Raw genomic sequence first — 27,322 nt, forward strand, 5'->3', positions numbered from 1 at the left:
TATTAAGTACTAGGGTGGATGCAAGATAAATAATTCAGACACAGTCCCACAAGAGGCTCACAAGGAGAAACAAATAGAAAAGAGGAATAAGTGATAAACAATGGGAGCAATTGAAAATGCAACCCCGAACAGCAGCACGGCCTAATGGACCTAGTCCCAGCTCCACCATTTATTTGTCTGCTGTGTGATTGTGTGCCACTTAATTTATCTGTCCTTCAGCTACCTCATCTGTAAAATGGGGATGAAGACTGTGAACCTTATGGGGGCCAGGGCCTGTGTCCAACCTGATTATCTTGTATCTACCACAGCACTTAGTACAGCGCCTGGTACGTTAGACCAGAAGAGATCATTTTCAGGCTCGTCACAGTTGCAGGGAATAGTAAACGGTGTCACTTCCTAGCATTTTGATAGTCGTTACAGACTTTGGCTCACCCTCTGCTCTTGGAGGGGCCCAGGCTGCTCTCCCTTGATGTTGATTGGATAGTGCTTTGCACCCAGTAAGCGCTCAATAAATATGATTGAATAAATGTAGGAAGCTCCCCTAGAGTCCCCATAGCTTACAGTAGTCAGGTGACTCTGGTCCGTTGGACTTCTGCTCCATTTAGTAATTTTTTTAAACCTCAGAGTCTCTTCTAATCCCAGCCCTGCCATTTGTCTGCTGTGTGACTTTGGGCAAGTCACTTAACTTCTCTGTGCCTCAGTTCCCTCATCTGTAAAATGGGGATTAAGAATGTGAGCCCCATGTGGGACAACCTGATTACCTTTTATACCCCCCACCCAGCGCATAGTAAGTGCTTAACAAATGCCATCATTAAAATGAGGTTTCACTCTCCAGTTTGTGCTTTTAAGTTGATAGTCTCCTGTTTCATCCTCTGCCATGAATATTTCTTCCTTTGTCTCCAGGAGAGTCATAGAATCGGAATGAAAGGCTTGTGGTTTTGCCACATAAGTCAACAAAGTTATCTGATCGTCACATTTCAACTCTTTGGCTGCTAACTCGGAAGTGTGGAGATGAATGAGGATGAAAAGGAATGGAGAAAAGGAGACAGTCTCTCCTGAATTCTTCGGATCTTAAAAAGTATTTGGATAATTCTCACTGCAGCTGGCTGGTATTCCCACCCCCGGTTTCTGACGACGTAATTCCTTAAAAAGCTTCCTGATTTGCTGGACTACAGCTTTGAATTTGACTCGCCATCACTGCTATCACCATCATGATGATCATCAGTATTTACTGAGTGCTTACTGTGTGCAGAATGTTGTACTGACCTCCTATTGGGCAGAGCGTTGCACTGAGCTTATATATTGTGCAGAGCACAGTACTAAGCACTCAAGAACATACCTTTGTTGATTTCCCTTCATTCATACAGCGGCCCCCTTCTATACCAGAACTAAGCACGGCATTCTTTACCTGATTCTCCCCAAATTCAAACTCATTAACGGTTTTAAGGTGAATTAACCTTTCCAGTTGATTGTATTTCTTCTCCATAATGTCACCTGGCCGCTGTGAGTTGTGTTATCATTCATCCAAGTTAGCATCCTGTCCGTCTCTAGCCCTGACCTAGCCCAGGCTCTGGGAAAGCAGACTTCTGGGGTCCCAAGAGGGGAAGTCAGGGTAGCATGGTCAAGGATACTCAATGCTCTACACCCATATGGACATCTAGCTGCCCCTCCTGGAAACTAGCACCCCAGGAGCCGCCAGAGTTTGGGCACCTGGGGGACCCCTGACCACTTCTAGAAGTGAGTGAATTGGGCTCCCCAAAAGAAGAATAAGTGTAAAGCCTGGCCCAAGCCCCTCCATCCTTGAGCACAGCATGCGGTAAGCACTGCCCTTTCCTTGAATTCTGGGGATGCGTTTTTGATCTCCCTCAGAGGGAACAGTGATTAGTTATTTGAGCAAACGGACTGTGCTCATGCTGTGGGGAGGAGGAATGAGTCGGCCCAAAGATGCACCATATTCTGTTTGTGTTCTGCCACCTGCTGTTTTTCCTGCCTCACGCCTGTTTCTAGTGAAATATCTTCTCTCCCCCTGGAGCCGGCGCCGAAGATGCCGAGGGTTTATTGTTGTGAAGAATAATTCTTATCATCAACATCGCTATGATACAAGGTAGATAGCTGGGTCAACAATTCACATTTTGTTGATGTTTTCAAGCTCCCTCAAGCCGATAAAGGGAAGAGGAGAAGGTGCTTCTAGAAGCTTGATTATGGTAGGGTATTCATTAAGCATCTACTCTATGAGAAACGTCTTACTATGTGCTGGGGTAGAGGCAAGAAACTCCTATCAGATATGGTCCCCGTGTCACATGGAGCTCTCACTCTAAGGGGCTAGGAGAGCTGGAATTGCATCCCCATTTTACAGATGGGGAAACTGAGGCCAAAGTCGCACAGTAGGATAGTGGCAGTGCTGGAACTAGAAATGGGTCTTCCAGTTCCCAATCCCACGGTCTTTTCACTAGGCCATCCTACCTCCTTAAGAGGAGGCAATGTTTCTGAGTTAATTCATTTAAATTTAGAATAAAATCATCCTGCTTTTCAAGGGCTACAGCACGGCTCCCAGGTCCTCATAGGAAGAATAGAGAGGCTGCCCTAGAGAAAGCTAATACAATTGGCCAGGAAAAGGAGGACCATGCGCATAACCAGAGGAGAGCTACTGGGGCGAGAGGTTCTGCTACTCCCCAGAAGGACCAAAGATAGAGTGGGCCAGAGGAGGATGGAGGGAAGAGGCAGCAAAGTTAGACTCTTCATTGCCAAGTCACCCATGGTCCTCCCAGTGTCCCCCACTTTGCACCCCTCCATCATCATCATCGTCATCATCGTCATCATCATCATTAACTAATGCCTATTTTGTGCAGTGTACTGATCTGGGCACCTGCTGTGTGAAGAGTAATCAATTAATTGCCCCCTCCCCATTGTCCCCATTGTCCCCATTGTCATCTCCCTTTACTGTACCCTCCCTCCCCACCGCACAGCAATTTATAATTATTATTCTATTTGTTTTTATTAATGTGCATATATATCCATAATTCTATTTATTTATAATGATGCTACTGATGTCTGTTTATTTGTCTTGATGTCTGTCTACCCCCTTCTAGACTGTGAGCCCATTGTGGGCAGGGATCGTCTCTGTTGTTGAATTAGTAGCCTTTATTAAGCGCTTACTATGTGCAAAGCACTGTTCCAAGTGCTGGGGAGGTTACAAAGTGATCAGGTTGTCCCACGTGCGGCTCACAATCTTAATCCCCATTTTACAGGTGAGGTAACTGAGGCCCAGAGAAGTGAAGTAACTTGTCCAAGCTCACACAGCTGACAATTGGCGGAGATGGGATTTGAACCCATGACCTCTGACTCCAAAGCCCGGGCTCTTTCCACTGAGCCACACTGCTTCTTGTGCACACAGTAAGTGCTCAATAAATACTATTGAGTGAATAAATGAATGAATATTGAGTGCTTACTGTGTGCAGAGCACTGATATAAATGCTTGGAAGAGTCCAATAAAATAGAGTTGGTGGACACAATCTCTGCCCTCAAAGAGATTACAATCTAGAGGAAACAGATGGGTCACAGTCTCTGTGCCATATGGGGCTCATAGTCTCAGGGGTAGGGAAGGTATTTAATCCTCATTTTACAGATGAGGAAACTGAGGCACAGAGAAATTATGTGACTTGCCCAATGTTATACAGCAGGAAAGTGGTGGAGTCAGGATTAGAACCTAGGCTTCCTGTTTCCACTAGACCATACTGTTCTCAAGCACACAAGAAAGCTTTTGCATGGTCACCAGGAAGTTGACTGGCTCTGTTCTTTTCCCATATGTTGGTTAAATCAGAGCTCCCAAAGGGAATGTGTAGCAGTCAGGAATGTGGGTCTCTTCTTGAGTTTATACCTTAAATTTGTAGAGCACTTTAATTTTTTGGAAACACTTCCAAGTTACTTTTCTCACTTTGTCCTTACAACATCCTTTTTGGTAGAAGTAGAGAAAGGCCGATATTAATAACTGAAGAATAACTGGTGACAGAGCTGATACTAGAACCCAGGTCCTCTGTCTCTCAGCCCTGTGCCTCTCCCACTAAACTCCCCCCTTCCTTCTCTTCCCTTGGCTAGATTTTCCCTGAAGACTTGGAAACAGTCAAGTTCCCAGGGATTTAAATATTCATACTTGGGGAAGACATGTGTGAAGCATGTGAAGCAATCAAAGAGAAGAATTAGGGAGAAAACTATTCCCATGAATAGATCTGGACAACATTCGAAAGCAGCCTTCTTGTGGGGTGATTTAAATGGGAAACGTTTGACAAAGCAGGCCATCATTTATCTGGTTGCATTTAGCAAGGTGGGGCTACAAAGTGTGCTTATATCAATCAATCAATCAATCATATTTATTGAGCGCTTACTGTGTGCAGAGCACTGTACTAAGCGCTTGGGAAGTACAAGTTGGCAACATATAGAGACAGTCCCTACCCAACAGTGGGCTCACAGTCTAAAAGGGAGAGTCAAAGGATGGAGAACATGTCTTTCTTTTTTCTCCTCTTCCTTTTAATTTGTTCCCTATGGAGATTCCTTGTGGAGAAGGCAAATTCTTAGAATCAGTCAATCAATGATATTTATTGAGCTCTTATTGTGCACAGAGCACTGTACAAAGGGCTTGGGAGAGGGCCACGGACTTGGTAAGCATTATTCTTGCCCTTATGGAGCTCAGAGTCTAGCAGGGGGAGGAAACATTAAAATAAATTGCAGGTAGGTCAAACAATAGAGTAGAAGGATATGTGCATAAGGTCTCTGGGGTTGGGGGTGGGGTGAATCTTAAAGTGCTTAGAAGGTATTGACCCAAGTGCCTAGCCATGCAGAAAGGAAGGTGAAAAGGGTAGGGGATATGAAAAGTTAGTTAGGGATAAGTTAGTTAGAAGTCTGTGAATTCTTTCCTTGTAAATAGCATGTTCTTTTTGCAGAGCCCTTCAGGATGATGAATTGTAGTACAGATGAAATTCTCCTAGGGACATAAAGATTGTGGTCATTGGATATTGAGAAAGCCCCCAAAGTGTGCTGTGTGTAGAGTTTGGGACCAAAGAAGAAGTGGTCTTTGCCCTTTGTGTGCTGACCATTGTGGAGAAACAGATGAGATAATAAAGCAAGCAGAGCCCCCAGTTGAGGAAGCGGGAGGGATGGGGAGAAGCCTCCTGCCAAAACAAAGAAAGACCCTAACTTTTATTGTCAGGCCACTGGGGAGACTTTGTGTGTGTGTTTTTAGATTATGACCCAAACAATATTTCTCCAAAGGCTGTTTGTTTCAATGTAGAGCTGCCAGAGGTCTCAGATCTGGCCTCCAGACCCCCTGGAACTGCAGGCTCCAAACTTTGGAAGATTTGTTTCCTCAGGTTATGTAAACTGGGATCCGGTCTGCTGGTTGAGAAGGAGTTGGGGTGGAGAATCAATCAATCAATGATACTTATTGAGCATTTTCTAAGCACAAAGCACTGTTCGGAGTGTACTAGAACAGAGTGGATAGACACTTTCCCTTCCCACAAGGATCTTGGCAGTAGTCTCTGGTTTCCCATTGCTGTCCTCAAGGATCTGCGAAGCAGTGTAGCATAATGGCAGGATGGCTTAGTGGAAAGAGCATGGGCTTTGGAGTCAGAGGTCATGGGTTCAAATCCCGGCTCCTCCACATGTCTGCTGTGTGACCTTGGGCAAGTCACTTAACTTCTCTGACTCTCAGTTACCTCATCTGTAAAATGGGGATTAAGACTGTGAGCCCCCTGTGGGACAACCTGATCACCTTGTATCCCCCCCAGTGCTTAGAACAGTGCTTTGCACATAGTAAGCGCTTAACAAATGCCATCATCATCATCATTATTATTATTATTATAATGGGAAGAGCTTGGGTCTGGGAGCCAGGGGACCAGCATTTTAATCCTGGCTCTGCCACTTGCCTGCTGTGTGACTTTGGGCAAGTCACTTTCTTGCTCTGTGCTTCAGTTTCCTCATCTGTACAAAGGGGATTCATTCATTCATTCAATCATATTTATTGAGTTCTTACTGTGTGCAGAGCACTGCACTAAGTGCTTGGGAGAGTCCAATACAATAATAAACAGACACATTCCCTGCCCACAATGAGCATACAGTCTAGAGAGGGGGAGACAGGCATTAATATAAAAAATAAATTGCAGATACGTACCTAAGTGCTGTGGGGCTGGGAAGCGGGGAAGAACTGAAGAGGCAAGTCAGAGTGACGCAGAAGGGAGTGGGAGAAGAGGAAAGGCAGGGGGGCTTAGTCAGGAAAGGCCTCCTGGAGGAGATGTGCCTTCAACAAGGCTTTGAAGTTGGGGGGAGTAACTGTCATTTCAATTTGAGGAGGGAGGGCGTTCCAGGCCAGAGGCAGGATGTGGGTGAGATAGGAGCGGCAAGATAGGAGAGATGGAGGAACAGTGAGAGGTTAGCATTACAGGACTGAAGCGGGTGGGCTGGGTTGTAGAAGGAGAGAAGCAAGGTGAGGTAGGAGGGGGCGAGGTGACTGAGTGCTCTAAAACCAATGGTGAAAAGTTTTTGTTTGACGCAGAGGTGGCAGGGCAACAACTGGAGATTTTTGAGGAATGGGGTGACATGTACTGAATGTTTTTGTAGAAAAATGATCCGGGCAGCAGAGCGCAGTATGGATTGGAGTGGGGAGAGGCAAGGAGGCTGGGAGATCAGCAAGGAGGCTGATGCAGGAATCCCAGTGGGATAGGATGAGTGATTGTATTAACATGGTAGCAGTTTGGATGGAGAGGAAAGGGTGGATTTTAGCGTTGTGAAGGTGGTACCGACAGGATTTAGTGATGAATTGACCATGTGTGTTGAATGAAAGAGGGGAGCCAAGGATAACGCCAAAGCTATGGGCTTGTGAGACAGGAAGGACAGTGGTGCCATCTACAGTGATGGGAAAGTCAGAGGGAGGACAGGGTTGGGGTGGGAATATGAGTTCTCTTTTGGACACGTTAAACACGTCCAAAATAGGATTAAATACCTGTTCTCCCTCTCAGACTGTGAAGTCCAAGAGGGACAGGGACTGTGTCTGATCTGATTACTCTCTCTTAGAACAGTGCTTGGCACATAGCCAGTGCTCAACAAATACTACAATTATTAAATCCATTTTGAATTATAATTCTGGCCTCCAACGTGCTGGTTGCACCGCCAGGCTTGGTATCATGAATTTAATGAGCTAATTATTATCCTTCTAGGAAATTTTTACTGCTTATAGTTAGGCTAGGGACCCTGGGCAGAGAACAGGCTCTTTTCATTATAACTCTGAATTTTCCAGTACTAATTCAGTAGGCCACAAAAGAATTGGCAAATTCTAACATAAGTAATGCGACTCTCAATGCTGTATCTAAATCCTGAGAGCTTTTGGGCTTATGCTGGAAGTGAGTAAATGAGTTTGGCCACTAATTCCCCCACCCCCTCAGCTAATTTCTAGGATTCTGAAGTCCAAAATTGACAAAACTCCACACGGTGCCAAAAAAGAAAGGTTTTAGAATGCTTCTTTGATGTTTAATAGCTCTCATGTGTTCAATGTGCCTCAGACCAAAAAGGTCACCCTGGTTCACAGTGTAATTCAGGATGGTGGCACTCAGGGCTTCCAGGGCACTCTGGGGAGGGTTCTTGGTCACATCAGTTAGGAAGTGCTAATTTAAGACAACTGCTTATGCAATTTGAGGGACAAGGAGGAAAGAGAGGCTGAATGAATCCGAGAGAATAGTATATGTTTGTGGATTTGTGTATATTTGTGTGCATGGATTTTCTCTGTTGCTGAATTGTACTTTCCAAGAGCTTAGCACATTTCTCTGCACACAGTAAGCACTCAATAAGTACGATTGAATGAATGAATGAAAGAATGAATGTGTTTCTGTGTTAATAAGAGCATTCCTGGTGGATTTTTATGTGTAGATGGGAGTTTGTGTCTAGCTGTGTTTATAAGAGAAGTCCCCTCTGAGGTTATGTATGTGAATCATTAAAAAGAAAACTTCTATTCTGAGAAGGCACTCAATTGGTTTAGTGGAAAGAGCTTGGGCTTGGGTGTTAGAGGTGGTGGGTTCGAATCCCAGCTCAGCCACTTGTCAGCTGTGTGATCTTGGGCAAGTCACTTAACTTCTCTGTGATTCAGCTACCTCATCTGCAAAATGGAGATTGAGTGTGAGCCCCACGTGGGACAACCTGATTGCCTTGTATCTACCCCAGCACTTAGAACAGTCCTTTGCACATAATAAGTGCTTAATACCATTATTATTATTAGTAAGTCACTTAACTTCTCTGTGCCTCAGTTCCCTCATCTGTAAAATGGGGATTAAGACTGTGAGCCCCACATGGGACAACCTGATCACCTTGTATCCTCCCCAGTGCTTAGAACAGTGCTTTGCACATAGTAAGTGCTTAACAAATGACATCATTGCCATCAATTACCCTATTGATTGATTGACTGATTGAAAGAGTAGGTATGGGCTTAAAATAGCACTCCAATTAGGAATTTTGAATTGCAGAAAACTTTGTATCTCCTTCTCTGTTAGAATTCTCTGTTTTTGTTTTTGGGGTTTCTTGGTAGAAGTTTACCATTTTCATTGTCAAGTTATTTGCAGACAGCGTTTGATCCTTTTCAGTTTCAGACATGGGCATTAAGGCCACATGGTGTAAATTGTCAATTGGAGCAGCTATAATGAAAAGCAAGGTCGACTTGTACTTCCCAAGTGCTTAGTACAGTGCTCTGCACACAGTAAGCGCTCAATAAATATGATTGATTGATTGATTGAAAACCCAGAGATATCAGGCTGTGCTTTGGTAATTGCTGGTCAGAGGAACTCCAAAAATCATGCAAACATTGTCTGCCTCTTTATTTTACTCTCTCTGGCTCTCCCAAGCCCCTCCCCTCAGCCCAGCCTCTGTTTAGAACTGTATGTTTTTAAACTGACTCTGGCTGTCTTCAGACAGTGCTTAGAAACCACTAGACTCATTTCAGCTGCACAGCAGGCATCGTTTTTAAGTTAGATTAGCCACTCCGTTGGCAGCTCCTTTTGGTGGAACAAGAAAGAAACCGCAAGAAAGAAACCACAACTAATTTGTCCATATGGACCATTTCTCTGCAAAATTTTAAATGACAAAACACCAATTTCAGTTCGTTTTCATTCTGAAGTGGGACTCTAAGAACAAATCCCGAGACTTGACTCGGATGAACTGAAGCTTTTGTTTGTCAGAATGTGTTACTTAGACAAATATTTGGGGCAAGAACCAAGCCTCTAGGGTGCTAAGAAGTTCATGCTAGTAAAGTGAGGGTCAGCTTTCATGATTTAAGCACATTCAACACCATGAATTCTCTGAAGAATCAGCTGGGCTTTTCTGAGGAAAAGGAACACTACACTGAAACTCAGATCATGAACCCGATTGCTAGTTCTACTTCGCAAAGAAAACCTAGCAGCCACCGATTCGCCAGTCTAAGCAGGTGGGAACTGAAACAGGAGGAAGGCAATTGTCAAGGTAAGAATTTTGTGCTACCCCTGCCCCCGGGACAGGGACCATGTCTAATTCCCCCCGGGTTACTCTCTCCCAGTGCCGAGTACAGTGTTCTGCACACAGTAAGCACTCAATAGATATTTTTATTCTGCCCTCTCAGAGCAGAGTATCTTGGACTTGAAGGTTTTGTGCAAGTTCCTGCTACAAAGATCTGTGGAAATTGCTTTAACTTCAATGAACTAATCCCCTCCCCGAGGGTGCAGAAACAGGGACTCAGTGCAGATTCTTAAAAGGCCCAAGATATTTTATTTAGTGTTTTCGTTCTGTAGAGTGATTGCTCTGAAATCCCAAAGCTGATGCTGACCCTCTGAATTTAGAAGCCCAGCTGCTGGTGTCAGGGTTTTTGGAAGACCTTAATGTCATCCAAAAATGATCATTTTTCAAAGCTCAGCAGAATAATGCTGACTGGCTAGATTCCACTGACAAGGGTGGGTTACTATAGCCCAGTTTAGGGTAAAGATTTTGTTGCCACAGATTGAGTGATATGGGTTCAGAGACCAGGCATGGCACAGTCCCCATTTCAGAGACTTCCCATTTCAGAGGAAAACAGAAACAAACCGAGAAAGTCCTAGAGTAGCAAGGGGATATGGGGAAATAAATGAGGAATTATACTGAAACTCGCTGAAGAGAAGTACTTTGATACCAAAGCATTGATTGTTATTAAGGGATTTTATGTTCTGTTTTTTTTTCCTGCAAAATTCAACCATTTCCCCCTTTAGGATGAGCTGTTTGACTCTGAATTCCTTCAATGCAGAATTTGGAGAGATTGGTTCATGCTCTGTAAACTCTCTGTGGGCAGGGAACATGTCTACCAACTCATTCATTCAATGTTATTTATTGAGTGTTTACTGTGTTCAGAGCACTGAACTCAGCACTTGGGAGAGTACAGTATAACAATTAACGGACACGTTCCCTACCCATAGCGAACTCTGTTTTATTGTGCTTCCCAAAGTGCTTAGTAGTGTATTCTGTACACATTAAATGTTTACTAAATACTGTTGATTATTAGTACAGCCTGGTTGTTATGAAGTGCTGCCTTATCCCTCTTTACCATCCCATTTCTCTGAATTCATGACTTCACCTGGGCTTTCCAGAACAAAATAAATGACCTTTTTTTTTTTCCTTTGCCATCATATTCCATAAATCAAACTGCTTCTGAACACTTCAGTAGGGTGTCTTTTGCTACTTACACCCCTAAGGGACAGTACTAAAAAGGGTCACAGATATAGGCAGCTGGACAGACTCAGAAAATCCTTTCACCTAGTATTAAAAATCTAGTCAGATCAGAGAAGGAACTTATGACGATGATGGCATTTGTTAAGAGCTTACCATGTGCAAAGCACTGTTCTAAGTGCTGACCAACGTATAGAAGTGATAAAATTATTAATTCTAGGTCACTGCTACTGTGCCCACACCTGAGGGCAGTGAATATCCGCTAATGAACTCCTTGTGGTTGCTTTCACGTGTAGAGGAAGTTTTTTTACAGACTTAATCAAGGCTTGAGCACCATCTGTGCTATCTCCTCTGGAAGTCTCCTCCTTCTAACAAGGAAGCAAGTTCAATCAATAACTGTCACTCAGTGGTATTTATTGAATGCTTACAGTGTGCAAAGCACTGTACAATACAGGAGCTGGTAGACATGATCCCTGCTCACAAGGAGCTTACAGTCTACTGGAGCAATGGACATTAAAATAAATCACAACTAGAGGCAGCCGAAGACAAGATAAGGTGAAATAATAGGGCATAAGGATATGTTCTTAAGTGTGTTCAGCTGGGGTGAGTATAAAAGTACTTAAGGGGGGGTATGCAGCCAGGTGTGTAGGTGATCCAGAGGGAAGGAAGAATGAGTGCTTAGCCAGAGAAGGATTCTCGGAGAAGATGTGATTTTAGGAGGGTTTTGAATTAAGAGGGAGTTCTTGGTGAGATGGAGAAAGTGGTCAAGGGGTCAGTGGAGGGATAAATGAGATTGAGGTAGGTATAGAGAATAAAGTGATGTTAGAGGACTGGGGTGGTGTGGGTTGGGTTGAAATAGTCAATCAGTGAGATGAGGTAGGAGGGAGAGAGTTGATTGAGTGCCTTCAGGCTGAGGGTAAGGAATTTCTGTTTGATGCAGAAGGGGCTGGACAACAGTTAAACGTTTTTTGAGGAGTGGAGACCAGAGTGAAATTTGGATTAGGAAAAAAAAGAGACAGGAGGCAGGGATAACAATAATAATAATTGCGGTATTTGTTAAGTACTTACTGTGCCAAGCACTGTACTAAACACTCAGATAGATACAAGATAGTGAGGTCCCACATGGGGCTCACAATCTAAGTAGGAGGGAGAACAGGTATTGATTCTCCATTTTGCAGATGACAGAACTTAGGCACAGAGAAGCTAAGTGACTTTCTAAAGTCACACAGCAGGCAAGTGTCAGAGCTGGGATTAGAACCCACATCCTCCGACTCCCAAGCCCATGTCCTTTCCACTAGGCCATGCTGCTTCCTTAATGTCAGTAAGGAGGCTGATGTACTAGTCAAGGTGGGATAGAGTAAGTGCTTGGATCAATGTAGTAGCAGTTTGGATGGAGAGGAATGGGTGGATTCTGCAATTGTTGCGAAGGCAGAACTGACAAGATTTTATGACAGATTGAATGCTAAGGTTGAATGAGAGACTGGAGTTGAGGCAGATGCCAAGGTTTTGGGCTTGTGAGACATGGTGCTGTTTACAGTAATGGGAAAGCCTTGAGAGAACAGGGTTTGGGTAGGAAAATGAGGAGTTCTATTTTGGCCTTGTTAAGTTGGAGGTGTCAGTGGGACATCCAAGTGGAGATGTCCAGAAGACAAGAAGAAACGCAAGGCTGCAGAGAAGGAGAAAGCTCAGGACTGCAGAGGTAAATTTGGGAATCATCTGCGTAGAGATGGTAACTGAAGCTGTGGGAACAAATGTGTTCTCCAAGGGAGTGGGGTATGGCTAAAGAATAGAAGGGGACACAGAGCTGCGCCTTGAGGGATGCCTATATTCAGGGATGGGAAACAGAGAAGAAGCCAGTGAGAGGCTGAGGGACACCAATATTAAGGGATGGGAAACAGAGAAGAAGCCAGTGAGAGGCTGAGAAGGAGCCATCAGAGATAGGAGGAGAACCAGGAGAGGACAGTGCCATTGAAACCAAGGTTTGTTTTCAGTAAAGTTTATCTTTGCTCCTATTGATCAGGCTATATCCTTGCAGATGAGTACCCCCAAAATCATCATCTTCTCATTCCAAAGACTCCCCTCTGCCAACCCACCTTAGACCATTGCTGTCATTTATTTTTCAGAGAAATTCCACATCAGGGCAGGAGAATCATGCAGCCCTTCTGCCGCAGGAGAGGGGACAGTTTGCCACCCAGGGAGCAGAGCTGGCATTTCTTCATCTCTGAGCATCTCAGGGACTCACACATACCATTTCATTTTCACTATTTCACACTCTAAAATGTTCTTTGTTCCTTGCTTCTAATGTTTCCCATGTCCATTCCAAGCAGTGGGCTCTGATCAGCCTAATGGATAGAGCACAGGCCTGGGAATCAGCAAAACCTGGGTTCTAATCCCTGCTCTGCCACTTTCCTGCTAGATGATGTTGGGAAAACACCTCACTTCTCTGTGTCTGTCACCTCATCTGTAAAATGGAGATTAAGACAGTAAGCCCCATGTAGGACAGGGACTGTTTCCAACCTAATTTGCTTGTATCTACCCTAGTGCTTAGTACAGTGCCTGGCACATAGTAAGAACTTAAAATTACCACAATTATAATTATTATTACAGTGTTTCTTTCCCCAGAGAAGCAGAGTCTATTCTTCAGAGAAGCTTTGGAGCTGAGTGTACGAATAGATAGAGGCAGCTAGCCTTGGCTTATCATCATCATCATCAATCATATTTATTGAGCACTTACTGTGTGCAGAGCACTGTACTAAGTGCTTGGAGACAGATCTTAATCATAGTTCTGCCACAATACTGCCGCGTGATCTTGAGCAAGTCACTTCACCTCTCCGTGGCTCTCTTTCTTAATAACAAAAACAATGGTATTTGTTAAGGATTGAGTATGTGCGGAGCACTGTAGTAGATATAATACAATCAGATCAGACACGGTTTCTGTGCTACAGTCTAGGGGGGAGGAAGAACAAGTATCTTATCCCCATTTTTACAGATGAGGAAATTGAGGGCAGATAAATGACTTGCTCAAGTTCATCTAGCATGTAAATGATAGAGCTGGGATTAGAATGCAGATCTCCTAAATTCCAGTCCTGTGCTCTTTCCGCTAGACCACAATGCTTCTCAAATCTGTAAAACATGTTGAAGATACTTCCTCTCTCTATGACTCAGACTGTGAGTCAAATGCAGGATGGGGACTGTGCCTGATCTGATCACATTTTATCTACTTGGCATATAGTAACCTTTGCAACTCTGTAGCAATAATGCTATTTGTTAAGCACTTACTATGCGCTGAGCTCTGCAGTAGATATAATACAATCAGATCAGACACAGCTCCTGTCCCCCAAGGGGTTTACAGTACAAAGGGGAGGGGGAACAGTATCATCCCCATTTTGCAGATGAAGAAACTGAGGCACAGAGAAGTTCGGTGATTTGCCCAAAGTTATACGGCAGACAATTGGCAGAGCTGGGATTAGAACCTAGGCCTCCTAACTCCCAGGCCTGTGTTCTTTCCACTAGGCCACACTGCTTCCCATGTGTAAAATATAAAACGGGGAAATGAGAAGTTAATTGTTAAAGGCTTGGAAGAGATGAGATTTCAGAAGGATTTTGAAGGTGAAAAATGCTTGGTCTGTTGGATATGAAGTGAAAGGAAGTTCCAGGTTGGGGGGAGGTTGTAAGCAAGAGGTCAGTAGCAGGAGAGATGAGAACAAGGCACGGTGAGTAGGTTAGTTTGAGGGGAATGAGGAGGGAGAGCTGAGGTGTAATGGGTAAAGAGAAAGGATGAAGAGGAGGGAGAGAGCTGATTGAGTGCTGCAAAACCAATTGTCAGGAGTTTCTGATTGATGCAGAGAAATAAGCAAACTTTGCAGCTTTGTGAGGAGCAGGGAGCATGAGCAGAATGGTAGTTTAGAAAATGATCTGGGGAGCAGAATGAAGTGTCATCTGGAGAGGGGAGAGGCTGATGAAGGGAGAGACTGGAGATGCAAATGTTCAAGCCGGAGCATACCAAGTGCCTGGACCACCATGGTGGCTGTTGAGGTGGAGAAGGGACCAATCTTGGAAACTTTGTGGGGAAGAAACAACGGGATTTGGCCACAGACTATTAAGGGATTGAAGGAGAAGGAAGAATCAAGGATACTTTTCTCCCTTACCCTATCCCTTCTAGCTTTTATTGTTCACCTGCAAGGTATTATTCCTTTTCCCCCTTCACATGGGGAAGAGTCCTATGACAGTGAGATCAAGCAACTTGCCCAGTGTTACTTGGCAAGCCAGTGATAAAGAGAAAAATAGAAAACTCTGGTTTAAAAGGGAAGTGTGAGCTGAGAATAATTTCCCCTTGTAGAACATTGCTGTTTAATCAGTGGTGTTTTTTGAGTACTTGTGCAGAACATTGTATTAGGTGCTTGGGAGAGTACACTATAACAGAGTTGGTGTTCTGCTTCCCACAAGGAGCTTACAGTCTACAAATGTCTTCAGGAGTGGGTGAAGATTTTTGAGGAATCACAAGTCTAGAAGTGCAACCCAGCTAGATGAGGCAGAGAACTTTGAAAAGTTCACCATGTTGATGTGGTCAAACTTCAAGCTTCTTCCTGTTTTGTTAAGCTTTTTGCACAGTTAAACTGATTTTGTACATTAGTCTTGAGTGGTACTTCAATAGTCATTTCATTCAATTAACCTCTACTCATTCAGATAGGAGTTTTTATTTGTCCATTTTATATTCAAAATGCACAACATTGTTGGTTTTAAGGAAAGGGAGATTTTTTTTTTTGCTTCCCAATGAAATGGCCCCAAAGATAATTGAAATACACTCAAAAGTCAAGACTGCCAAGTGATATGCTTATAACTGGCAGAGTGTGAGGGGAAAAAAATTCATTTTACAGTCACTCTGTTCAGGTAACAAATGCAAGGAAGCAGTTTAGACTTTCTTTTACAAGCTTTCCCTAATCAAACCTCAAGGCAGATGTTTGCAACTTTACTTAAATTCAACAGAATGTCCTCTGTCTAGCATGGAAAGAAATGGTTGAGTGAAAAAAACCCATTTTGTTCCAGCCTAACGTCTCAGGCAATGCAACCCATAAAAGCAGAGGTTTGGGACTTTTAGAAAAACTTATCCCCAAGCATATAGCATGAAATTTCATCTCAGGATGAATGATGCCATAGAATGCTCTGTGAAGGTCTCCAGGCTTGAGAAGAACATTAGGGAGAAAACACCAGACTGCTTAAATTCTGCAGCTCTCTTTTAAAATAACCAAATGGGGTGCTTGGGGTGTCAGAGGTTTTCTGAGGTACATTTCCTTTCCTCTCTCCTCATTCTGGGCATTCATCATTATCATCATCGGTATTTATTGAGCACAGCACTGGTCTTCTACAGTATGCAATGCATTATACTGGACACCTACTGTGTTCAGGGCACTACACTGGGAACTTGGAAATGTACAGTAAAATCAAAGTTCTTGACCTCAAGGAGTTTAATAATAATCGTGATATATTTTATTCAGTCAATGGTATTTATTAAGCACTTTATGCAGAGCAGTGGACTAACAGCTTGGAAGAGTACAGTGTAAGAGAGTTAGCAGTTACTTTCCCTGACCAAGGTGAGCTTACAGTCCAGAGGAAGAGACAGACATTAATATAAATAAATAATTTGCAATATATGTAATTTAAAGATATATAAGTGCTGTTGTCAAGTAGAGGGAGACTCAGTATGCACAGCTTTATTCATTCAATTGTATTTATTGAGCTCTTACTGTATGCAAAATACTGTATAAAACACTTTAAGACACCGTCTTCATCATATGTATATATCTGTAATTTATTTATATTAATGTCGGTCTCCCCCTCTAGATGGTGAGCTTGTTGTGGGCAGGGAATGTGTCTGATGTACTAAGCACTTAGTACAGTGCATGCAGTAAGTGCTCAATAAAAATGATTATTAAGAATAATAATAATTATAACAGTCCCTGTCCCACATGGGGCTCACAGTCTAAGGGGAAGGAGAACAGATTTATAATCCCCACGTTTACGGTCAGTCAGTCAATTGTATTTATTGAGCATTTACTGTGTGCAGAGCACTGTACTAAGCACTTGGGAGAGAACAATACAACAGTAAACAGTTTACAGAGGAGACAAGTAAGACACTGAGAAATTAAGCAACTTGCCCAAGGTCACACAGCAGGCAAGTGGTAGAGCCAGGATTAGAACTCAGGTCTTCTGACTCCCAGGGCCAAACTTTTTTGGTCAATCCTATTTATTGATCGCTTACTATGTGCAGAGCACTGTACTGAGCACTTGGGAGAGTACAATACAATAAAATGCAATAACTTTTTCACTAGGTTAGGCTGCTTCTCATTATAAAATACAATATACAAGGCAGGCAGATGCATATTGGGTTCACATGCCTTGAATTTTATAGAAGAACAGAGATATTAAGTTGTGGCTCTATACCTAAATGGGTCACTATATCTCCTGCCCGAAAATATCTGAAGCTGAGCAATATCCCTGACAAACTCTTTGTCCTATTGTTATTCCTCCTCTCAGAAGAGTCTTTTAATGATGGAGGACATTATTTCTCTTTATGTAGATGTGTTGTGTAGGTAATGTGAGGACAAGTAATGCTTTATACCTACACGGGTGGAAAAGGGTCATCCAAAATGAAATTTCTCTAACGGTAATGCTTTCAGGATGTACTGAGAAATATTGCTTAAATATTGCCTTGAGGTTTGCTGAGTTTATTTTGAAATTTCCATTTCGCTCTGCAGAGCTTTTCAAATATTCTTTTCTTTTCCTAGAAAAGCCCATAATCGCTCAGCCAGTATTTGTGTTTGAGAAAAGAAAACAAGCTTTCAAGGTAAAATCTGTATCTTTTTCCTCTTGCTCTTGTCACTATAAGAAGTATGTATACTGTAGGAATGAGTAACAATCATCAAAGTCTGAATTTCATCTTGCCCTGTGTCTTTTGAGACCATCAGGGACAATAGATGTTAAATCTTTCTAAAATCAGTGGTTAACACTGCCCAGAGCCAAGTGGCCTGGAACCAATGTGGGCCTTAACATTTACATTATAAGAGGATTGGGTCCTCTTTGCTGCAACTCAGCATGGTTGGAGTGAAGACTTTAAGCTTGAGTTGGTGCTGAAAGGACATTTTTCTGCTGAGTCCACAGTAGGGGTATGTGATTTGCCTGTCTGGTTGGATGATGGTCATGGAACCCAATCCCTGAGCAGAAGAAGCAAGTACCTCAAATAACGAGAATATTAATAATAGTATTTGTTAAGTGCTTACTATGTGCCAAACACTGTTCTAAACACTGAATAATAATTGTGGCATCTGTTAAGCGTTTACTATGTGTCAGGCACTGTACTAAGCGCTGGGGTGGTTACAAGCATATCAGGTTGGACACGGTCCCTGTTCCATTTGGGGCTCACAGGCTCAATCCTCATTTTATAGACGGGGTAACTGAGGCCCAGAGAAGTGAAGTGACTTGCCCATGGTCACACAGCAGACAAGTGGCAGAGCAGGGATTAGAATCCATACCTCTGACACCCAGGCCTAAGATAACACTATGCCATGCTGCTTTACTCCCTCGGGGGAAGCCACCATGTAGCAGGAGGACTCACTGAGGTCACCCCTGTAGCAGACCCTCATGAACTCCCCTCTCAACTCTTCCATAGTTGATCATTTATGGTATTTTTTAAAGTGTATGCCAGGTCCCAAGCCTTATGTTAAGCACATGGGGAAATAGAAAACAATCTGATTAGACTCAGTCCCTGTCCCCCATGGGACTCACAATCTAAAAGGTGGGGTCAAGATCTTATCCAGTGCTTAGAACAGTGCTTTGCACATAGTAAGCGCTTAATAAATGCCATTTTTATTATTATTATTATCCCCATTTTACAGATAAGGAAACTGAGGCACAGAAGGAGTTATGTGACTGGGCCCAGGGCACAAAGTAGAACAATGGCTGAGCTGGGATTAGAATCCAGGTTGCCTGACTCTGGGTCCCAAGAAAATAGCCCCAGGAGGTCCAAAAGAGGAGGAAGGGTATAAATGTTAGTTTTGGGGGCCCAGAACCTATGCTCCAGGCCAACCAGAGTCTTCATCTAGTTGGGACTCTGAGCCTTCCCCATTCTATTCTACTCATTCATCCAATCACATTTATTGAGCGCTTACTGTGTGCGGAGCACTGTCCTAAGCGCTTGGGAAAGTACAATACAACAATAAACAGTGACATTCCCTGCCCACAATGAGCTTATGGGTCCCCTTCTCTCCTCAGTCCCCCTACTCTGATCCCACCACCTAGGAGATTGGGCAGATCAGGCTGGGCTGGGGAGTAGGAGGGAAGCAGAATATGTGGTCAATCTTGGTGGACTGATATTAGGATTCCTGGAACATGCTGGAGGGGTGGACAGTAAACAGGATTCCACAAGTGTTGTTTCTCTTTGCCCCATGTAATTCTCCCTGTAATAAATAATGATGGCATTTATTAAGCACTTGCTATGTGCAAAGCACTGTTCTAAGCGCTGGGGAGGTTACAAGGTGATCAGATTGTCCCACGGGGGGCTCACAGTCTTTATCCCCATTTTAGAGATGAGGTAACTGAGGCACAGAGAAGTGAAGTGACTTGCCCAAAGTCACACAGCTGATAATTGGCGGAGCTGGGATTTGATCCCATGACTTCTGACTCCAAAGCCCGTGCTCTTTTCCACTGAGCCACGCTGCTTCTCTCCTATAATGTTAGAGCCTCACAATTGGGATGAATACCAAAATTTTCTCCTAAAACATTCCCTTCCAAACATGATGCTGCCCACAAGTAAGCATGGCCAGTGATTTCAAAAGGAGCTTTGTGTTCTGGCATCCATTCCATTGGCTTCACACTCAGATTAACAACTTTGAGAGACACTAAAAGAGATAAGGATTGGCCTGTTCCTGCTTAACTGCCATTCTTGGTAGGTCTTTTAAACACACTTGCCTTCTAAGCACACTTGGGGAAAAAAAGTAAGAATGGGCATTATCAGATTATCCAGCAACTTGCCCAAACCCCTCACTTTACTTTCATCTGGAGGAATTCCCCTGTACAGTCACCATTACATGGGAGGAGACTCAGAGCCGTAAACCCAGAGGTACAACTCTCATTTACATTTTTGTTCTTTTTCAGAGACCAGCAGAAGATCCTCTTTATAAAGCTGAATGTGGTAATCTATTAATTCAGATCTTCATTGAACTTTTCCCTACTTTGGCCGTTACTATTTATATCTGTGTTTTTTCTCCTGTTCCTAGTCTCTTTTTGCAGTTTTATTGCTTCGATTAGATTGTAAGCTCCTGGAGGGCAGGAACCATGTATTTTACTTGTACTCTCCCGAATCTAGTACAGGAGGACTCTGTAACCCATCAGATGCTCAGTAAAGTGCTTTACACGGAATTCCCAGTACAGTGCTCTGCATCCAATAAAAGTACTGAACAGATGAACATTGATTTAGTAATGATCTGTATATAAAGGAAAATGAACAAACCCATGAAAGACATGAAAAATAGGTTGTATTTCTATTTGGAAATATATACATTATGAATTTTTTTTCCTTCTAGATGAGGCATGACAAAATAATCCATGCATGTTTTGCAATCCCTTCTATACTTGGTCTGTCCTTTGGATATTGGGATGGGCTACCAGCAAAGTCCCTGTTTTGGAATGCTTCATGTTGAATGATATTTTTCCTTCATTCATTCATTCATTCACTTGTATTTATTGGGCGCTTACTGTGTGCAGAGCACTGTACTAAGCGCTTGGGAAGTACAAGTTGGCAACATATAGAGACGGTCCCTACCCAACAGCAGGTTCACAGTCTAGAAGGGGGAGACAGACAACAAAACAAAACATATTAACAAAATAAAATAAATAGAATAAATATGTACAAGTAAAATAGATTAATAAATATGTACAAATATATATACATATATATAGGTGCTGTGAGGAGGGGAAGGTGGTAAGGCGGGGGAGGCTTGAGCTGTGTCACCTTGTTTCCACCTTGTCCTTATTGCGGTCAATCAATTGCATTGCTTAAAGGGTGTTCCACTCCACCCTTGAAATGGTTTTTCGGGTTACTCTGCTCCCCGAGTCCTTACCGTGACCTTCAGTGTACATACTACAAAATGGAGTAGAGACACATACTACTTTATGAAAAACAATTTAATTGATTTTTTCCTTTCATCTTTTATTTCTGACAGAATTTAACTATTCAAGAAAGCGTGGAAGACCACCATCTCTTAGTTTCCAAACTGTTGATTCCGCATCCTACAGAGGTACGGACTTTTCTCTTTATTATTTTCAATTAAATTATCGAGAGACCCTGCCAACTGTTAACATTAAGAATGTTATCCGAGAGAGTTATTAGTCCAAGGTCTCTCCAGATTCTCTACACTGAATCAAATCAACTTAGAATCAACTCACTGAAGCAACTCAACCCCAATTGAGCTTATTGTGGGAAGCAACATGGCTTAATGGAGTCAGATGACTTAGGTTCCAATCCTGGCAGCACCACTTACATGCTGTGTGACTTTAGGCAAGTCATTTAACTTCTCTGTACCTCAGTTCCCTCATCTGTTAAATGATTATTCAATATCTGACTCTCTCCTACTTAGAATATAAGCCCCATGTGAAACCTAATTATTTTTGCATCTACCCCAGGGCTTAGCACATAGTAAGCACTTAACAAATACCCAAGGATTATTATTATTTAGTGAATGGACTTCCACAAGTGGAAGATTTGGTTTTGAATTAAAACAGGATAACAGGGCTTTAAAATTATGGGGGTTTTTTTTTGTCTTGGTGTTTCATTTTTAAGATCCTTTGAAGCAGTCTCTACAGCGTCACTTTCTAAGACCTGCCATTTTGCAGCCACCAGCAACTCAGACGCATGAGGAAAGGAGAGAAATGTGCGGAGACGATGCTTTAGGATTGCACAAGGTTAAAGAAACAATGAAGAGTCAAGTAAGACGATCCTTGGGTAGACATCTCTGGGCATTTGTAGGGACAAAGGAAAAAAGCCTTCAACAAACCTTATAATTTATCAACCTTTTTCATCTGAAGCATGCCTGAAATGGTTTCTACCTTAATGTTGGCATATTCATCCTGAGATAAACTATTATAAGAGAAAATCAGATGTTAAAGAGTAATGAAAGAAAATACACTGGTGAGGGACAGAGATGTCAGACATGATTCCAATAAACTGGTGGAGAGTCCAAGGTGAGCAAATGTTTTTCCCAGTATGTGATTGCTCTTCTTCCCCTTTCTTTCAGTTTCCTGAAGGGGGTTCCTGCTTGCTGAGAGAAAATTCAGTGAGATCTGAAAGCTTATCCAAATCCTCCATATGCAGGCATATTTTAAGTCCTACTCCAAAAGGGTGAGTGCAAAGGAAGAGGAGAACCTGCTTGAAAGACTATCTTTGACTGTTTCACCTCACGTGCTGCTCATAGAAATGAATTTTTACTGAGATAAATGTCCTAGATAATGAAAACCAAAGGGCTTTCACAGAGAGGGAAACTTACACAATTCCCCAAAATGTGTTGAATGATTCTTCTCCTATATCATTAGGGTTGCATTTTTTTATTTACTCTGTTTTAAGAAAACCTGGATTATAGTGCACGTACCTTGACCAATCACAAGCAGACACACAAGTGTTTCTTCCAACATTGCAGTGCATTTGTAACCAAAATGTTCATAATTTCACAGTAGCATTCTACCCAAAAGGCATAGTGACCAAGGGCATTATGGCAGAACTGATTTGTACATTCTGCTGAGCATTGGGTTGATTTAGCTAAATCTTCTGCCTTCGGGCAACAAATCCAGAGTCAAAGTCGTCCTGTATTTCGGGTCTGACTGAATTTTGTGAATACCCAACTCCTCTTTTGATGCCTTCTTTTTTAGCAGTTTCATTATTTTTCAGGATTTTCACCAGGGGTTAGATGAGGAAGTAGAGGGAGGAGCAACTCTAAATATTCCATTTTGCGACAGCATCTCTAAATAGTACTGGCAAAAGCTTTAGTGTAAGAAGGGATTGAAGTTACTAGCTAAAATGAAGTTCTTGAATTATCTGGGAATTTCCTTTATTTATGCTGCCCTTGTCCTCCACGCCGACTGTAATGTCAATTAAGCTTTACTTTAGAAATTAAAGATGAAAAACATGTTGTGATTTGATTCTTTTGATACTATATTTAAAACTTATTTTTAAATGTTTGTCCTTAGCAGGCAATTGGATAAAGATAAAACTTCGTTTAAGAGCATCACTTATGATTTTGTATTTGGAGAAAACATGGTAGAGAGAGTTTTGGTAAGTTGCGTAAATAAAGCACTCCTATTTCTCATTCGGGGGGGATACATCCACCAACTCTGTTGTATTGTTCTTTCCTAGGTGCTTAGTGAAATGCTCTGCATACAGTAAATTCTTAATAACTACCATTGATTGATTGTGGGAAATTGTCTCTAATAGGAAATCCATCAAAATGCAAATGATTATGCATGTCAAGTATATGTAATTATCATTAATTGTTATTATTATTATTATTTATTGCATTTTTTTAGCACTTGCTGTGAGCCATGGACTAAGCGCTGGGATAAGATTAGGGATTAGAGAAGGAGCGTGGCTCAGTGAAAAGAGCATGGGCTTTGGAGTCGGAGCTCATGGGTTCAAATCCCGGCTCCGCCAATTGTCAGCTGTGTGACTTTGGGCAAGTCACTTAACTTCTCTGTGACTCAGTTACCTCTTCTGCAAAATGGAGATTAAGACTGTGAGCCCCCCGGGGGACAACCTGATCACCTTGTAAACCCCCCCCCCCCCCAGTGCTTAGAACAGTGCTTTGCACATAGTAAGCGCTTAATAAATGCCATTGTTATTATTATAAACACATGATAAACGATTCAGATATGGTCAGTGCCCCCAGGGAGTCCCAGGCTAAGTCAGGGAGAACAGACACGTAGATCGGTAAGAATGAATGATGAAAACAGTAAATGAAAAAACACAACAAAAGCAAATGGAATATTAAACAATCCAAGCTACGCATGGTAAAAAGAAGTAGCCACAGTGGTTGGGGCTGGCAGTCCTCAGGCTCCTACTTGCAGTGAGGCCTAGTGGAAAGAGCACAAAAGCCTGGGAGGTTGAAGGACGTGGGTTCTAATCCCGGCTCTGCCGCTTTTCTGTTGTGTGATCTATGTCTACTAACTCTATTGTACTGTACTCTCCCAAGCACTTTGTAAGGGTCCAGTAAGCAGTAATCATTCGTTGCAGGCAGGTAACGTGTCTACCAGCTCAGTTGTAGCGTACTCTCCCAAGCACTTAGTACAGTGCTCTGCACACAGTAAGTGCTCAGTAAATATGATTGATTGACTATCCATTGAGGATGATGCAGCGGAAAGCCAAGGGAGACTGTAGCTTAAGTATCTCATGAGATTAGGTTCAGAGGGTTTGACAGCAATTTAACGGAGAACCACCAACTCGAGGGTCATTAGAAGGGAGCGAGCCAGGGGAACGGAAATGTGTAAGTAGAGGCGTACCTCATGATACCGCCACGGGCCATTTCTTGAAAACATGGCCGGAGCATGTGGAACATTATCCCATAAACTTAAGTGCAGTGGGTTAGGTTCTGTTCCTGAACCAGCTTTATTTTGTTAATATGTTTTGTTTTGTTCTCTGTCTCCCCCTTCTAGACTGTGAGCCCACTGTTGGGTAGGGACCATCTCTATATGTTGCCAACTTGTACTTCCCAAGCGCTTAGTACAGTGCTCTGCACACAGTAAGCGCTCAATAAATACGATTGATTGATTGATTGGGCAAGTCATTTCACTTCTTCGTGCCTCAGTTCCCTCCTCTGTATGGTAGAGGTTAAGACTGTGAGCTCTGTGTGGGACAGGGACTGTGCAGAACCCTATTATCTTGTGTCTAGGTGAGTGCTTAGACTGTCTGACCCATAGTAAGTGCTTAATAAATGACAGTGATTATTATTATTATTATTATTATTATCATTATTATCCAGACCGTAGCCTTTAGTTTGAATGGCTGCATCCTTACTGGCATACCAACAGGCCTCACCTAACTGGCTCTAAGTGGCTCATCCTTCCCTTCAAACAAGCAAGGAGCTACTGACAGCCAGTGAGGTGATCAATCAATCGTATTTATTGAGCACTTACTGTGTGCAGAGCACTGTACTAAGCACTTGGGAAGTACAAGTTGGCAACATATAGAGACGGTCCCTACCCAACAACAAGCTCACAGGCTAGAAATAATAATGGCATTTGTTAAGCGCTTACTATGTGCAAAGCACCGTTCTAAGCGCTGGGAAGGCTACAAGGTGATGAGGTTGTCCCACGGGGGGCTCACAGTCTTAATCCTCATTTTACAGATGAGGTAGCTGAGGCACAGAGAAGTTAAGTGATTTGCCCAAAGTCGCACAGCTGACAAGTGGCGGAGCCGGGATTTGAACCCATGACCTCTGACTCCAAAAACCGGGCTCTTTCCACTGAGCCACGCTGCTTCTCATATGGGAGCAGCCTCACTGGCACTTTGGGTTTAACCACTGAGGCATTCTGCACAGTGCCGTCTTATCCTCACTTCTGCTCTTTCTCACTTGTACTCTCCAGGATGGTTTAGTGGATAGAGAATGGGCCCGGGGGGTCAGAAGGTCATGGGTTCTAATCCTGGCTCCGCCCCGTGTCTGCTGTGTGACCTTGGGCAAGCCACTTCACTTCTCTGTGCCTGTTACCTCATCTGTAAAATGGGGATTGAGACTGTGAGCCCCACGTGGGACAGGGACCTTCTCCAACCCGATTTGCTTGTATCCATCCTGGCGCTTAGTATAGTGCTTGGCACATAGCGCTTAACAAATACCACAGTTGTTGTTGTTATGATTTATAGAGTGTTTTGCACACAAGAGGCACTCAGTAAATTCTACTGAGGCACTCCCCAGCACCACTGACTGTGTCATCCCAACAGCCACCCTTAGTCCTTCGTGAATCATGATTTCTGGACACCATTTATTTATCCATTTTCCTTCTGCTTGATCTTGTTCCTTCTATGTGGCTCCCACTGTGGCTCAGTAGGAAAGAGCCCGGGCTTTGGAGTCATGGGTTCAAATCCCAGCTCCGCCACTAGTCAGCTGTGTGAGTTTGGGCAAGTCACTTCTCTGTGCCTCAGTTACCTCATCTGTAAAATGGGGATTAAGACTGTGAGCCCCACGAGGGACAACATGATCACCTTGTACCCTCCCCAGCGCTTAGAACAGTGCTTTGCACATAGTAAGCACTTAATAAATGCCATTATTATTATTATTATTGTTTTCTACCTGCTTCACCCAGTAGATTATAAATTCCTTGAGAACAGAAGGCCAGGATCCATGTGTTTTAGGGAGGCAGCATGGCCTAGTGGCTAGAGCACGGGTATTGGAGTCAGAAGGTCATGGGTTCTAATTTGTACATATTTATTCTATTTATTTTATTTTGTTAATATGTTTTGTTTTGTTCTCTGTCTCCCCGTTCTAACTGTGAGCCCACTGTTGGGTATGGACCGTCTCTATATGTTGCCAACTTGTACTTCTCAAGCGCTTAGCACAGTGCTCTGCAAACAGTAAGCGCTCAATAAATCCGATTGAATGAATGAATGAATTCTGGCTCTGCCACTCATCTGCTGTGTGACCTTAGGCAAGTCCCTTCACTTCTCTGTGCCTCAGTTATCTCATCTGTAAAATGAGGAATAAGACTGTGAGCCCTTATGCAGGACAGGGACTGTGTCCAAATCGATTTGCTTGTATCCACCCTAGCACTTAGTACAGTGCCTGGCACATAGTAAGAGCTTAACAAATACCATAATTATTATTATTATCTTATACTGTATGTTCCCCAGCATTCAGTTTCTTGCTCTGCACACAGAAGTGCTTTTCTTTTCATGATTTTGTGGTATTTCAAGGTATTTCCACTGAGCAGCGTGGCTCAGTGGAAAGAGCCCGGGCTTTGGAGTCAGAGGTCATGGGTTCAAATCCCCGCTCCACCAATTTTCAGCTGTGTGACTTTGGGCAAGTCACTTAACTTCTCTGTGCCTCAGTTACCTCATCTGTCAAATGGGGATTAAGACTGTGACCTCCACATGGGACAACCTGATCCCCTTGTAAACTCCCCAGTGCTTAGAACAGTGCTTTGCACATAGTAAGCACTTAAAAAATGCCATTATTATTATTATTATTATTATTATTATTATTATTATTATTATTATTACTATGTGCCAGGCACTGTACTAAGCTCTGTGGTTGATACAAGCTAATCAAGTTGGACACAGTCCATGTCCCACATGGGGCTCACAGTTCTCACCTCCGTTCTACAGAGGAGGTAACTGAGGCACAGAGAAGTGAAGTGAATTACCCAAGGTCACACAGCAGACAAGTAGAGGAGTTGTGTTTAGAACCTAGGTCCTTCTTACTTTCAGGCCCGTGCTGTATCCACTAGGCCTTGTTGCTTAGTAAATACCACTAATAAACTGATAAATTGAAGAATGGCTGTATAAGATACTTCCTGGAATTCAATCAATTATTTTGATGTCCAAGTCAGTTCTTAGTCTAAGCCCAAGCAAGGAGACGTTCACAGGGCACAACCT

The 27,322-nt window shown here is 42.9% G+C and overlaps 1 protein-coding gene across 1 annotated transcript in view; it reads left to right on the top strand.

The window, feature by feature from the left end:
- The first annotated feature begins 9,026 nt into the window (after positions 1–9,026).
- The window catches only part of RANBP3L (RAN binding protein 3 like), a 32,880-nt gene continuing 14,584 nt past the window's right edge, over positions 9,027–27,322 (top strand). The window contains exons 1-7 of the mRNA XM_038744176.1: positions 9,027–9,489; positions 17,484–17,542; positions 19,849–19,885; positions 20,916–20,990; positions 21,533–21,678; positions 21,987–22,090; positions 22,933–23,017. Of these exons, the coding sequence (XP_038600104.1) occupies positions 9,321–9,489; positions 17,484–17,542; positions 19,849–19,885; positions 20,916–20,990; positions 21,533–21,678; positions 21,987–22,090; positions 22,933–23,017 (675 nt within the window). The 5' untranslated portion in view covers positions 9,027–9,320. The remainder of the gene's footprint in view (positions 9,490–17,483; positions 17,543–19,848; positions 19,886–20,915; positions 20,991–21,532; positions 21,679–21,986; positions 22,091–22,932; positions 23,018–27,322) is intronic.

The sequence above is a fragment of the Tachyglossus aculeatus genome, chromosome 3, assembly GCF_015852505.1.
Source record: "Tachyglossus aculeatus isolate mTacAcu1 chromosome 3, mTacAcu1.pri, whole genome shotgun sequence".
Taxonomy (NCBI): Eukaryota; Metazoa; Chordata; class Mammalia; order Monotremata; family Tachyglossidae; genus Tachyglossus; species Tachyglossus aculeatus.